Here is a 13,551-nt window from a genome sequence, read left to right as displayed (position 1 = left end):
CACACCTGTGAAAAGTTCATCAAACTGTCCGTGTGACCCAGCACGAGGGGGGTGATCCTGAGCTAAAGACTGCAAGGACAGCACAGGGAAACAAACATGGGTTTCCCATGACTGTGCTCCCAAGGGATTGTTGCCAAAAGCCAGCTGCTGGCCAAGAGGGGCAGATCAGGCTCTGTTGGGTACTCCAGGTCAGAGCCTGCCATGGCACTTGCAGACACAGAACAGAACAACTCTGCTGCTAAGCAGGAAAGACTACACCAGCCTCAGGGCTCCAGCTGCAGGGATGTGAACTCAGTCACCCACCGACAGCTCTGTGGCAGAGGGTAGGAAGACCAGGGCAGCGTGGCAGGGGCCTAGAAGGCACCTTGCACAGGGACCAGGACACTCTTTGTCCTCTTGGCCAGTGGTAAGCTGCAGGCAGGGCACAACACCACCATGGTGGGTTGCGGGGTGAAGGGTTTGCCCTGCCTGGACCAGACACTGGACCCAGATGAGTTGTGACCACTGACCCTTCACCCTCACAGGGACAGTACGGGAGATCCACCACCCAGAAGGTCTCATCCAACAGCTCTGTTTTGTGCAACATGTTCAAAAAACTTGGACCCAAAAAGTTTCCCTCCTGGGCTCAGTGGCTCCTGCACCTGACAAAGCCAGCCTGGCGTTAGCAGCCCATGCCTCTCTCTGATCTCAGCTATCAAAGCAGTGTGACTAATCCAGCAGTGTTTCTGAGGCAGTATCTCCAATATGCTTGTATTAATGCCAATTAAGCAGAGCACTGGTTAAAGTGTGCCCGCTCAGAACTCCATGCACATTAATGCCATCACAGAGTGTTACATCCCCTGCTCTTGAGGAGAATCCCAGAATAGCAATTAAATCCTCATTAACAATCTTCAATTATAAAGTAAATCAAATGTAAAGCCTCCATGGGAAATCTCAGCTCATATTCAGGGTGACTGAAGATTTTCTGAAAGGACAAAATGAGGTTGAACACCACAGACAAGCTACTTCTCTGCTCTGGATGTCAGAGAGGGACCTGTCCAGCAGGGCTGCTGACAACCATCTCTAACCAGCTCCTGGCCCGAGCCCTGAGCACAACCCAGGCAGGAGTACCATGTGCCCCACGCACAGGGCTGTCCCTCACTGGGCAAAGGATGGATTTCCCCTATTTCTGTTCAGTCTTTGAATGTCTCTTACCCAGAGAACCCTTCTGTCCAACATGAAGGTCCTCTGAAGGGAACATGGTGCAAGTTCTTCTCACCTTTGCCCCTGCTTTTTTTGTTAATAAAGCCTGAAAGCAGATGTTCAAATAAAAACGCTTAATGTGCACCATCAGCCAACAAATCCCTCCAGCATCACCTAATCCAGGCGAGCATCAATCTCCTCACCACGCTGCCTTCCCACAGCCTGAGGAACCTATCCCACTGTCATCCAGGAAATACTCCTGTAAACTGATGACGTGAGAGACAGAGGCCCCAGTTGCATACCAGTTGTATGACCCCTCACTCCCATGTGCCAATTTCTCATTGTGCGACAGGGAGCAGATCCTCCCTGGTTGCTCCCAGCCTGAGTCTGGAAGAGGAGATCCCTTCTGCCCACACTGCTTCAGCCTTTACTGCCCCCACCCCTTTGAATTTCTCCAGTAGCAAACAAACCCTGTCGTTCTAACAGGTCCTGTGAAACCATCAGGGCCATGGCAATATTTCAAGGAGAAGAAAGGCATCCATAAAACCTTTCTCACTCTGGAAATCAACTGGGTGTCTCCTCTTGGAGGTACTAACACAGCAAATCTCCAGTTGCTCCCAGTCCTCCACCCCAGCACTCCTCTGAACTTTCCCCAAATCCTTCCCACATGAATCAATCTGAAGACAAAGCTGGCAAAGCCTTCCAGCCCCCACCAACCAATTCCACCCTTGGGTCCCGCTCCTGTGCTTGCCTCCAGGTGCCCCAGGAGAGCAGCTCCTAGTACTCCCCTGGGACAGGGGCTGTTGAGTGACCTCCCATGCTTAGCTGGCATGAGGCATCACCTGTACAGCTGCCTAGCTCCTCCTGGAGCAGCGTGGAGTGACCCTGCTTAGCACTGCTCATTTTTCTCCAGGCTTGCAAGGTTTGGAGATTGGTTCAGATAAGCATCCTCAAGCTTGCATGCTTATCTGCCCCATCTCTCAAACAGCTTTGATCTGCAGGATTTGGCTGCAGCTCTCAAAGTTATCTTGGGAAAGCTTGTTCTGGGGAGAGTCATTCTCCTGATTAACAAGAAAATCTTAGTGGCTTTGAGCATTTCCAGCCCTGGCTGTACCCAGGGAATGTAGCCATGTCTGCAGACAGAGAGAAGGAAAAGCCAAGCAAGCTTCTCCTTAAAACTCCACCTGGGCTCCATCAACATTCCAGCTAAAATCTGAGGTCAGATATTTCATCTTGCTTCTTTTCCCCACTTTCTCTTTGTGGGGCACTTTATATCACCCATATCCTGTGCAGAATTCCTGGAAGGAAAGCTGGCTGGACTGACCAAGGAAACAAGTTCCTTGATGAGCTTGGTGAACCATGCAGGACAAGGGAGAGGGATTTGTCTGGCTGAGGGCAAGTTTTAAAAGTCACAATTTTGAATTAAACAGCTGAAAGCAAGACCCCCTCTAAAAGCTCTAATGAAGGAAACACAAGCCACACGTAAGTATGTGTTAATGCAGTCAGATACTCATTTTCCAGTTTACTTTCTGCTTGGCCACAGCTTTAGGAAATATTACTTAGACTGCAAGGTATCAAATGTGCTGCTCTTGAAAAACGCTGGTGTGGATTCCCTCACACTCAGCCCACCATCACCCCACTGAGACTCTTCCTTGTGGCAACCACCAGGGAGGAAGAGGAAGATGGTATTAAGGAATAGGAGGAACTACAGAATCAGCAATTAAGTTTATAGTGGGGAAACTGCCCGAACATTTCCTGCTGGCCTCACATAAAGGATAAATATGCATTTAAAAACCACTACTCAGGGAAGGGAAAGAAGCGTGAACAGCAAAAATATGTATATATGTTTTAAATAATTTTTTTTAATTGTTGAGGCAGTAATACTTGGTTCATGGAACTGCAATATACAGAGAGATGAAATAAATAGCTTATATATATATAATATATATAATATAGCTGGTTTTAAAATATTCCCTTATCATTGGTGTACTAGGTCATCTTGTAGTCACTTGAATGTAGTTAGCAGCATTCTCCAGAAGTGAGCGGGATGCAGGATCACGGAGCTGTGACTCCCAATGTCGTCAAGAGGGTTACAGAGGGTCGGTGCGCTGAGAGCTCCACGGGCTCGTCCCTGCAGCCGCCGCCTGTCCTGGCCGGCGGGCAGCAGGCAATAAATAGATTACTGCAACCGGCACTTGGCGGGGCAGGGTCTCAGTAACTTTGGGAAAGAACTTTGGTTTTCTTTGGTTTTATTTATTTATTTTTAATAATTCTTTTTTTTTTCCCTCTGGGGATATGCTTGAGAAGTTGTCCTTTCCAAAAAAAGCAAAAGAAGCACCTGTGTGTCATCAACAACAAGAAGTCAATTTAAATAGAGCAGTTAATTTCATTTTTCAAGTCACAATAAATCCCGAACAGCTTTCCCCAGCATTTGCCATCTAGTCTTTTATTAATTTTTTTATTTTTATTTTTTTTAAACACAATGTACAAAAATAGAGCTTCTTCCTTATTTTTAATGTAAAAATATTCCTCTGGTGCAGTTTTTTTTTTTTTCTTTTTGTGGTTTCTTATTGTGACACTATTTTTGTCTGTTTTTAGCTGGGGTTGGTGGGTCGTATTCTCTTAGTCCTCTTGGTGACTGTTGTGTACTTGAAAGGTTTCTGTATCTCCATTTGCCCCTTTGGGTATCTCTTCATAAAGTGTACATCTTGCTGGTTTTCCCGGGTCTTGGGCCCTTTCCGTGGCCTCCCTTTTTTGGTGAATCCAACATACCAGCCTGAATATTTTGCAGACATCAGTGCCGTGTAGTTGTTTTCTAGGACTTTTTCAATGAAGACACACTCCTTACTGGTGCCATCAGGCTGAAAAAGGAAAAAAAAAAAAAAAACCAAACAGAAAAAATAAATAATCCAAATGCAAGCTCAGTGACCAAAACCCAATTTGGCTTAAATAAAATCATCACATCTGGACCTCTTTTTTGGTTCAAACATTCTTAATAAGAGCCATAACAAGCATCAGCTAAAATCAATTTTTTTTTTTTTAAGCATGAAAGCATGAGGTCATAATTTTTTTTTTTAAATGCTCTTATCCAAGGGGAGAAAAATTTTTCAAAGACAACAGTTAAGTTTATCCAGTCCAGTGCCTTCAATTGCAAGCAAAGCAAGACATCCAGCTTTGCTTTTTTCCCTTAGGGAGAGAGGATGAATTGAATTCATGCCAGGGAAACATCATACTTAGTCAGAAAAAAACCAAACCCCAGAATCTCACATGGCCCAAACAACAGCATTTCCCCTTCTACCCCTCACTCCTGAAATACCTCATGGGCTTTCACCCACAACTACCCAAATCCCACTAAAATTATGACAAGCTTCAGTCTAAGCCTCCACAGCAATTTGAAAACTCTCCCCCACGTGAAGCCAGGGCAACCCCTGGCAGATGGACCACACATAGTGCTCCAGGGGTGCTGGAGCCACTGGGGTCCCTGGGATCCTGGAGAGCCCTGAAGCCAAACTGGGCTCAGCTCAGCCTGGAGATCCTACTAGACACAGAACTGGGCTTTGAACATGGCAGAACAAGGATCTCTGCATTCAGGACTCTCACCCAGCACAGGCAGCACTGGAGGGAGCGACAGCAGCACACAACTGCATCTTCAACTGCATCTTGAGCACAAAGGAAATTCTTCTCACCCATAACCTTCTGCCAGACAACATTTTGCCCTCTAACTGCTGAGTGCTGTACCTAGAATGTCACATGATTTGATTTATGCATCAGAAGATATTCAGGAGTAGATACAGGATAAGTAGATATAAACCATCGCACAGGACTTCATTTAAAGCTCAGCAAAGTCAAAGAAAGGATTTCCATCACAGCCCAATTCAGCTTCCCACTGATATCAGGTAAGTTTTTTGGAACTGCAGGCCTACCTATACAACTATGAAACCCTGCCCACCCAAACTAAACACTGTCAGACACTCTCAGTCTTTACCCATCAAATCCTGGGGGGCAGGGAAGCCACAGCAGCGTGAGCTGCTCAGCCCCCAGCCCTGGCTCTGCTTAGGGGCTCCTCTGGGCATGAGGCTGGGGTGAGGAGCTGAACCCTGCATGGTCACCATCCTTTCCCTAAGGACAGCTCAGCCTGCCCTTCCAGGGCAGCCATCCTGAAATGTGCTGCACAATCCCTGTGGAGTTTGCTGCAGTTTGTGGGAAGGGCGGGGGATCACAGAACAGGAGGGAACCCCTCTGGACCATGCTGCACAGGTTTCCCTGCACCCCTGAGCCCCAAACACCCACAACAGGGAAACCATCAGGCACCATGACCCAGGCTGCAGGCAGCCACAGAGGAAAGCCAGGATGGCTGGTCATCACCAACCCCCAGGGCCAGCCATTCTTCCAGTACTTCATGCCTTTAGCAGAGCTTTGGTTCCATCTGTGTGACAGAAGGTGATGTTTGCCCTGAAGTCAGCACTGCACCCTCCTGTCTCAAGGCTTTCGGCACCAGGGAAGGTCTCATTAAGAGGGCGAATTCTGGCAACTCTTCCAACAGTTCTGTTAATCCAGGGCCTGCACAGGGGCTCATCCTTAGGACCAGCAGTCTCCATCCAGGATAGGCACAAAGGTCCTCATTTACGATCCACAACTGGAAGCTCACAAATGCTTTAATGAACAGCAGAACTGGGCAAAGCTCAGTGATTCCAGTTCCTGGGGGTGTCATTCTCAAAGTCCTGGGTTTGATCAAAGCCACATGAGTGGCAAAGGGGGAAATCAGTCAACACCACAGGGTTCCACCAGATTTCAATGGGAAGCCATAAAACCCTCTCCAGGTTTCTCAGGGCCCAGCCCACTACAAACCCTTCCCCAGTGAGTGGAGAATTTTTAAACAATACCATGGCTGGGATTCAAATCCACCCAAACCCAGGTGCCTGTGAACCGACCAGAACCATACCGCAGGTAATTGGAAGGGCTGTTCCCCCCATGCTCGTGGGAAGGGACTGGATTTGAGCCCTGACCTTGTTGCTAGGAGAATTAAGGGTTTTTCATGCAATTTGGGAGGGTTCCGCTTCTACTGCAATGTCAGTTTTTCATGGAAAATGAGACTGAAATGAAAAGAAAACATGTGTGTAGGAGGAGGGAACTTATTCTATTAATAACAAAAAAGTATTTACTTATACCTTCAAATTTGTCGACAGAGCCTAAGACGGAGACAGGAGGTGGAGGAATAACAAGGTGCAACTTCAGGCCAACCTCAGAGCTAATTTGAAGTAAACAAGGTGCATGAGATAAAATAACTTCGTTCTGGAAGAGGAAGAGCTAAATGGTTTGATAACATGAAATTACAGCAGCATTTACAAGTACCTAGAGATATATCAGGATAAGGACCTCACTTCCCCAAACAGAGCATTCCTATATGTGCTAAGACACGTCACAGACACACAAATTATTTTCAAATACTGACAAGATAATTTTACAGTTTCTTTTATGATCCCAAACAGGATAAATCATTCACACAAGTTACCTACACCATGAAGAACTGTACTCACAGCAATCTATTAGGGGGAAAATCAATTTGTGAAGGTTTTCAGTAATTTTTAAGCATCAGGTGCCCAACATTTAAAATTAAATCAGTTCCCTACTTAAGCCATAGCAAAACACTCCTTGGGTCTGTCAGCCATCCCCTCATTCCTCCAAAGAGAGGGGGGTGAAAGAGAAAAAGGAGACAGCTTTGGCCAAGCATCACTCCGTGCTCCAGCCACAGGCTCACCCTTCCCCAGGAGCTCCTGGTGCTACTGACCCAGGGTTGCACCCTCTGTCACCAGCGCAGCTGGGAGCTGCTGCCAAGCCACATTTCATACACACTGCGCTGGCAGGGATGTGCCCTGCACAGCACTCACCCTCCAAAACATGGAGCTTAGTGTTTTCAGCTGATTATAGACAATAAAGAAATTCTTGAAAGCCTCAGAGCTTCACAGGGGCTGTCTGGTCCAGTGTAATGGCCTGGCCACAGGACAGAGGAAGTCTCACACCCAGCCCCACATCCCTGTCCCCTCCACAGCAGGAATGAGGGCTTCCTGTGTCCCTCGTGTGCCCCACTGGCTGCTCCCGCCTTTTGGCCTCACCATCCCACTGGCAGCAGCTCCAGCCACGCTCCCTGCTCAGAGCAGGACACAGCAGAGGCACAACCCTGCTCCTGCAAAGGCCCTCTGAAAGTCAGAGACCAAATTGTTGGTGTTGGCCCAGGGGCTGCTGTCTGGCCATGCAACAAGGCCGTGCCACCTGGCAGGTCAGCTCTTTGCAAAGAAATCATTCAAAGCATGTTTTTGTTTAAACGCAGCCCAAGAACTTTGGGAAGATGTGGTATCTGTTAGCCAAATTTCTGATAAATGCCTTATAAAATGCCTGATCTAAATGCCACCTTCCAGGGAAAGCTCTGGGGCATGGCCCAGGTCTGTGCAGAGTGAGGGGAAAGCCCAGCCTGAGCAGCACCAAGGGCTGGCTCCAGCAGAGCATCGCCTGGGATGGGACAAGGTGGAGAGCAGTCCCGCTGGCCGTGGATCAGTGCCCAGCGCCAGGCAGGGACCTGAGTGGTGCCAGAGTTTTTACAGAGCAGGGTTAGAGCAGCAGCAGCCCGGGCTCACCGTGCAGTAAGGGGTTCGAGGAGAGTTTCTGCACCGTGAGCCGGCTCCAGCCAGCGCAGCTGTGTGCAGCAGAGCCGAGGGGCCGCGCTGGGCCGGGGCTCTCCGAGCACACGGGGCTCACTGAGCAGCAGCCCCGGATTGTTTGTGCAGAGCATTTGGTGAGAGGCTCTCCAGTCTTAAACGTGAAACATGTTGAACTGACACTAAAGCAGAATTAAGTGCCAAAGCATTTGCTGCTTCTACAATTACACTCCGGAGCGATTGGTGCTCCTGCTCTCCTTTTTATGACCCAACTTGGTCTTACTGTAGTTTGGCTTTCTCGTTTTAAGTTCTCCAAATGGAAAGGATCAAAGAGCTCTTTGTTGTCGTAGCAGGAGCGCTCCTCGGAGCGAGGCATTCCTGCCACGAACAGCTTGCAGCTCAGGGGGAATTCGCGGCCGCTCTGTGCCACCAGCCCGAGCCAAAGCATCAGCAGGTGCAGCAGCAGCCGCCCCCGCCCTCCCCCGCAGCCGGCCTCGCCGAGCCACCTGAGCATCTCTTTATGGCACACGGAGGCCGAGGCAGGTTTTCTCATTTACGCTTAACAAATCTGGCGCAGTGGGCACCGAGAAATCCAAACTTCCCTCGGCTTTCACAGCAACAATGAGCTCGCGGCAGCAGCTCGGGTAACAGCGAGGAGCGGGGAGAGAAGCCTCCAGGACGGAAAAGTTTCTCTGTTTGCAAAGATCGGGGCACAAATTAAGCTGATGTTAGCTAAGCTAATGTTAAAACGCTTTCCCTCCTCAAGCGCTGCAGTAATTAGGAGCTCTCTGGGTGAGCGACTGGTGATGAGCTGCAAATAACAAAAAACCCCAAACACCACCAAACACGTCCGCGACATCCCAGAAATGCCGGCTTGGCACATGGCACAGAGAGTCTCAGCACTCTAAGTGAGAGGAGGCTGAGTCTCAGGTTTAATTATCGCCTTTTTACCAGCTCACCCCCCAGGCTCAAAGTCAAACTGGTGACACCAGCCCTCCGTACAATGGAGAGCATCTCCCTCTGCGACGGAAGCAAGCCCCCGCCTCCCAAAAGCAGGGAAAGCTACCACTCAAGTAAAAGGTTTCCAAGAGGTGCACGCACCCAGGCTTTTTCAAGGAAAACCGCTAAAAAGGGACCCTTCCTGCACCCATTCTTCTCTCCCCCTCCACAGACAGACAGATAGAGGGAGGCCCCAAGCCCTGGCACCCCACCGTGCTGGATTTCATGCCACCCTCAGGTGTGAGGCACATCCACTGAGCTCAGCAATCATTTCAAAGGGCTGCAGAAATTCCCTCGGACACTGACACTGTTAGATTCACCCATTGCATTACACAGATGAAATCCCATCCTGTGTGTCCTAAATTTCACAGCAGTGACAGCAGGGAAGGCTTGGGTTATCAGGAGCAGCACAGCTCAGCACTCCCCATGAGCTGCTCCTGAAGGATGCCCAGCTGAGGACCCAGGGCTGGTGCCCCAAACACCACTGATAACCCCTAGCAGCCCCAGAGCTGCTCCCCCAGCAGTGCCCAGAGATGTGAGGCTTTCAGGAAGTTCCTTTTCTGCAGTTTTGCACGAGCTCAGCTCAAAGCCAGAGGGCCAATGCTTGGAGCCTCCTCTAGACTCGCTCCACATGGCTTGGAAAATCCCAGGTGGAAGGAGGCAATACAGGAGCTGTGTTAATGTCACAGAGTTTAGCATTGCCCTTCTCCCCCTTGACACACACACCCACACCCACACACCCACACACACACCCCTTCTAAAAGCAGGTCAGAAAACATGATGGGGAGGTGAGCACAGCCCTGCCAGAGCCCAGAGCTCTGGGGTGGCAGAACCTGCTCACCCACAGCAGTGAGCCTGAGTGCTCAGCCATCCCCTGTACTTTATGGGCATTATCGGGACAGATCCATCAGCAGCATCCTGATGCTCAGCATCTTGGATTTATGACAAGACATCCTGACCACAGAAACACCTCTTGACCCAAATGCACATTCCTGCTCCTAGAGCAGGCTGTAAATCAGGGAAGCTGCATCCATAACTGCCAAGAGTCACTCAGCCTCATGTGCGTTTCCTCCAGCTTTCTGCCCTCTGAACCTGCACAATCCTCCGAGGAAAATACTTAGGAGTCATGATGGGCAGTTCAATAAAAGTGTCTGCCAGCACAGCAGAGAGGTTAATTATGTATACAGGACATCTAAGTGCATTCACGAGGCAGGGAAGTAACACAAAACCACGGGGAGGAGATGCTCTGTGGAGGGCACATCTCCCTCCAGAGGCCCCATTCCAAAGCAGCCCTGCCCACGTTTGCCCCCAGCTGCCCCCATGTGCTGGGAACTCCCTGTCCCTCCCAAAAAAAGGCAAAAAAGGGCACGGTCCTGCATGTGTGGGTCAGGACGTGCAGGCTTGGCAGAGCCCTGTGTGTGTCTGTGCCAGACACTAGCTGCAGGAACTGAGGAAGGAAGAGAACAGTTTAAAATTTTTCTTTCCTTCCACCTTCCATTCCAAAATTCCCCTTTTCTAACTAAGTTCAGTAATCCTCACAGTGCCCTGGGAGAGCTCTCTGTCACAGGATAAACAGGAGGACACAAATAAAAGGAGTCTCTGTAGGCTGGACCAGGCAAGGCTGGGGTTACACCAGGACAGGCCTCCTCACCTGCTCCTTCCGTCACTGCCACGGCTCCTGCCAACACTGCAGCAGGGTGGCCACAGCCTGAATTAGGGCAAACCAGGCGGCTTTACCTGGAAAGATGCACATTTGCTTGACAGACATTCCTAACTGCATCTCAGAGAGCTGCATGTACTTAATGAGGAGAAATATCAACTGCTTTTTAAATTAACTTTATTAAACCAAGAGAAAATTTAGGAAACTTAAGTCAAAACTGCAGGTTCCCTGGAGCAGGAAGCTGTTGCTCTTCAGGAGGTCTGAGTCTCCAGCCAGGTTTCAGATGTGATATCTGAGCAGATCTATGGCATCTCCTGTTATCTGCACCCACCAGGTCCAGTTCCATGGAAGCTGGGTTGCTGCACGTGCTAAGGGATGGGAAGGTGTTTTTACCCCTCCGTACAAAGCACAACCTGCTGCTGAAGGGCTCGGCTGGGCTTTGATGGGAGCTCTTTTCCAGCAGTCATTTCCAGCCTCCACAGGCCAGTCCTGAAAAGCCATCTAAGAGCAGCAGAATATTTCATGTAGGCTTCAATTCAATATATAATTGTAGCAAGGTGGGGGGGTCACTCTTCTCCTGGGAACAAGTGACAGGATGAGAGGACAGAGACTCAGGCTTGGGGGAGAATTCAGGCTGGACATCAGGTGGAATTTGTTAAACATGGGAAGGGGCTGCCCATGGAGGTAGAGTCCCCAGCCCTGGAGGTATCAAAGGAAGGCCTGGAGGTGGCACTCCAGTGCTCTGGGCTGGGGACAAGGTGGGCATTGGGCACAGCCTGGAGTCAGTGGTCTGGGAGGGCTTTTCCAACCTCAGTGATTCTGTGATACAGAGAGTTGGGCCACTAAAGGAAATGTTTTCTTAAAAATTTGTTTAAAACCCAGATGTAGATGATGAGTGGAGCAAGATAACAAGAGTAGAACAGTTGCTGACTTCATAGCAAGTTGTGTTTGCCCCACATTTATTCACGTTAAACAAATATGCACACTTACTGTAAGTTATCCTTTCAAACAAATGTAATCTCATTCAGCCAAGATTCCAGTAGTGACACCACTTTCCCTGGGGGGCAAGCTTAAATGGGGGGAATTTAGAACCAGAAAGGTCACTGTTTGTATGCAGGATGGCATTAGCTCTCTTCATGTCAAGTTAATATTACTAAGAAAAGAGAGAAATCCATCATCAAATCAAGTGCCGTCCATAAAAAATTATCATCCAGATTTGTTCCAGCCTGTAAGTGACCAACTTCCATCCCTATGCAACAAATGCAAGGCTTGAGACTTGTCCTCTCTGGGGAAAGCTTCGTATCTTTAGGTACCCAAAAGACAAGGCAAGAGAATCTCAAGAAAAAAAATGTATTTAAGCAGGATATACTTTTCTTGGACCTTAAATATAGTTCTGTAACTGCCATATCAAACAGACTCTATTTTGCCACTGTTAGAGCACAGGTTTTATTCTCCACTACAAAAATAGCCTGTTTTCTCATGTCCTCCCCAAAACCAAACTGCAAGCCAAGGAGAAAAAGTCCTTGAGGAGCAGGAATCCCCTGCACATGATCTCAGCTGCACCCATTTGAGATAAGGCTGCACTGCTTCCTTCCTTCTTGCAGTTAAATACATCAGTGTATTTGCAAAGCAGTGCTTAGAAGAAACATCACCCTCAGCTTAAGAGATACTCAAGACCAACAAAAAATTGCACTTAGGAGATGAAATGCTGTGATGAAAGCAATTAAATCCAACTTGATAACTGTCAGCACAAGATGCATTCAGCAGCACACCCTCTCACCCAGACAAGACAAAGCATGACCAGGGCTCAGGGATCCCCATCAGTAATTTTAATTAACATTAAACCTTAGGGAACTGAAATAGTCCAACAGGACACACAGCTGCAGCCACAACAAAACAGGGAACAGGAGGTCAGCAGCTTTATGGTAACACTTGCTTCCTGAAGACAGCAAGGATTAAATTAAATTATCACACAGCTTTCAAGAAGATGGTTTTCTTCCCTGGAAGGGGATGGACACCTTCCAGCCATGGGGTAAGGAAACGATTCAGAGGTCAAGCTTACAAGCTTGGGCTGCAAGTGAACCTTGACTTTGCAAAGCTTTGTCTGAGAGAGAACTGGGGCTACTTAGAAATATCCAAAGGAAACATGACATTCCCTAAAGAGAAAACACAATAAACCTGTAAATGTGTTACACAGCTTTCTGGTGCCCTGACACAGCCAGGACTTACAATGCTCACATCCCCAGCAGAGTACCTGCGAGTTCCTTATCATAAAAATAATACTATGAAGAATATTTCTTTTTTTTTTTAAATAAAAGGACCATTTGCTTTATTTTAGAGCAAACACTTGAAGAATTAGGGCTGTGCTGAGAAGCTTAAGTTAACTGGAGATGTTCACATATAGATAAAAAATGACTTTCATATATTTTGGTGCCCAAAACTGTCCCAGCACTGGAAGTGAGGCTGTCCCAGCCCACAGCACAGCTGGACAATCCCTCCCTTGCCTCTGCTGCCCCCAGGACAGGGATGTCCCTCCTGGCTCCAGGGCACTGCTGACTCAGATCTAACTGGCCATGGACCAGAACCCCCCAGGTCCCTTATTGCAGCTCATCTCCAGCTTCTCAATGATGTTTGGGTCTGAGAATGGAGATGGGGGGTTTAGCATCCACTTCCACTTTTAATTTCATGAGAATCTCAGCTTCTAAATTTTCAGAAAAATAATTCAAAAATTTTTCCACGGGTTGTGGGAAAAAAAGCCTGATCAGGTAAATGTGTAAGATTCCGATGGCCTAACCAAAATAAAAGTGGTTTTGTCATCTCATTGCTTTTAAGACCTTTGCAATCCTGCTGGCTCTGATTCCAGATTTTTGGACACTTGACACAATTCTGGATCAGGTCTCCCTGTCCAAACTATGGCAATGTCCAAAGCTGGTTGGCTTCAGGGTCCAGTGCATGCGTTTATTTGGATGACTTAAACTAAAAAAAAAAAAATCTCACAGGAGAGTGAAGACCAGACTGCAGTTCCAAACGAGATCTGAGTGAGACCCAGCAAAAGCC

The 13,551-nt window shown here is 48.2% G+C and overlaps 1 protein-coding gene across 2 annotated transcripts in view; it reads right to left on the bottom strand.

The window, feature by feature from the left end:
* Positions 1-3,591: 3,591 nt before the first annotated feature.
* FGF18 (fibroblast growth factor 18) overlaps positions 3,592-13,551 on the bottom strand; it is a 63,991-nt gene continuing 54,031 nt past the window's right edge. For both annotated transcript variants that reach the window (XM_030229443.2, XM_050979874.1), the window contains one exon: positions 3,592-4,043. In XM_030229443.2, the coding sequence (XP_030085303.1) occupies positions 3,777-4,043 (267 nt within the window). In that variant the 3' untranslated portion in view covers positions 3,592-3,776. The remainder of the gene's footprint in view (positions 4,044-13,551) is intronic.

This window comes from Serinus canaria, chromosome 13, assembly GCF_022539315.1.
Source record: "Serinus canaria isolate serCan28SL12 chromosome 13, serCan2020, whole genome shotgun sequence".
In the NCBI taxonomy this organism is placed as follows: domain Eukaryota; kingdom Metazoa; phylum Chordata; class Aves; order Passeriformes; family Fringillidae; genus Serinus; species Serinus canaria.
The sequence above is the reverse complement of the archived record's forward strand: the minus strand, read 5'-3'. Positions and strand labels throughout refer to the sequence as shown.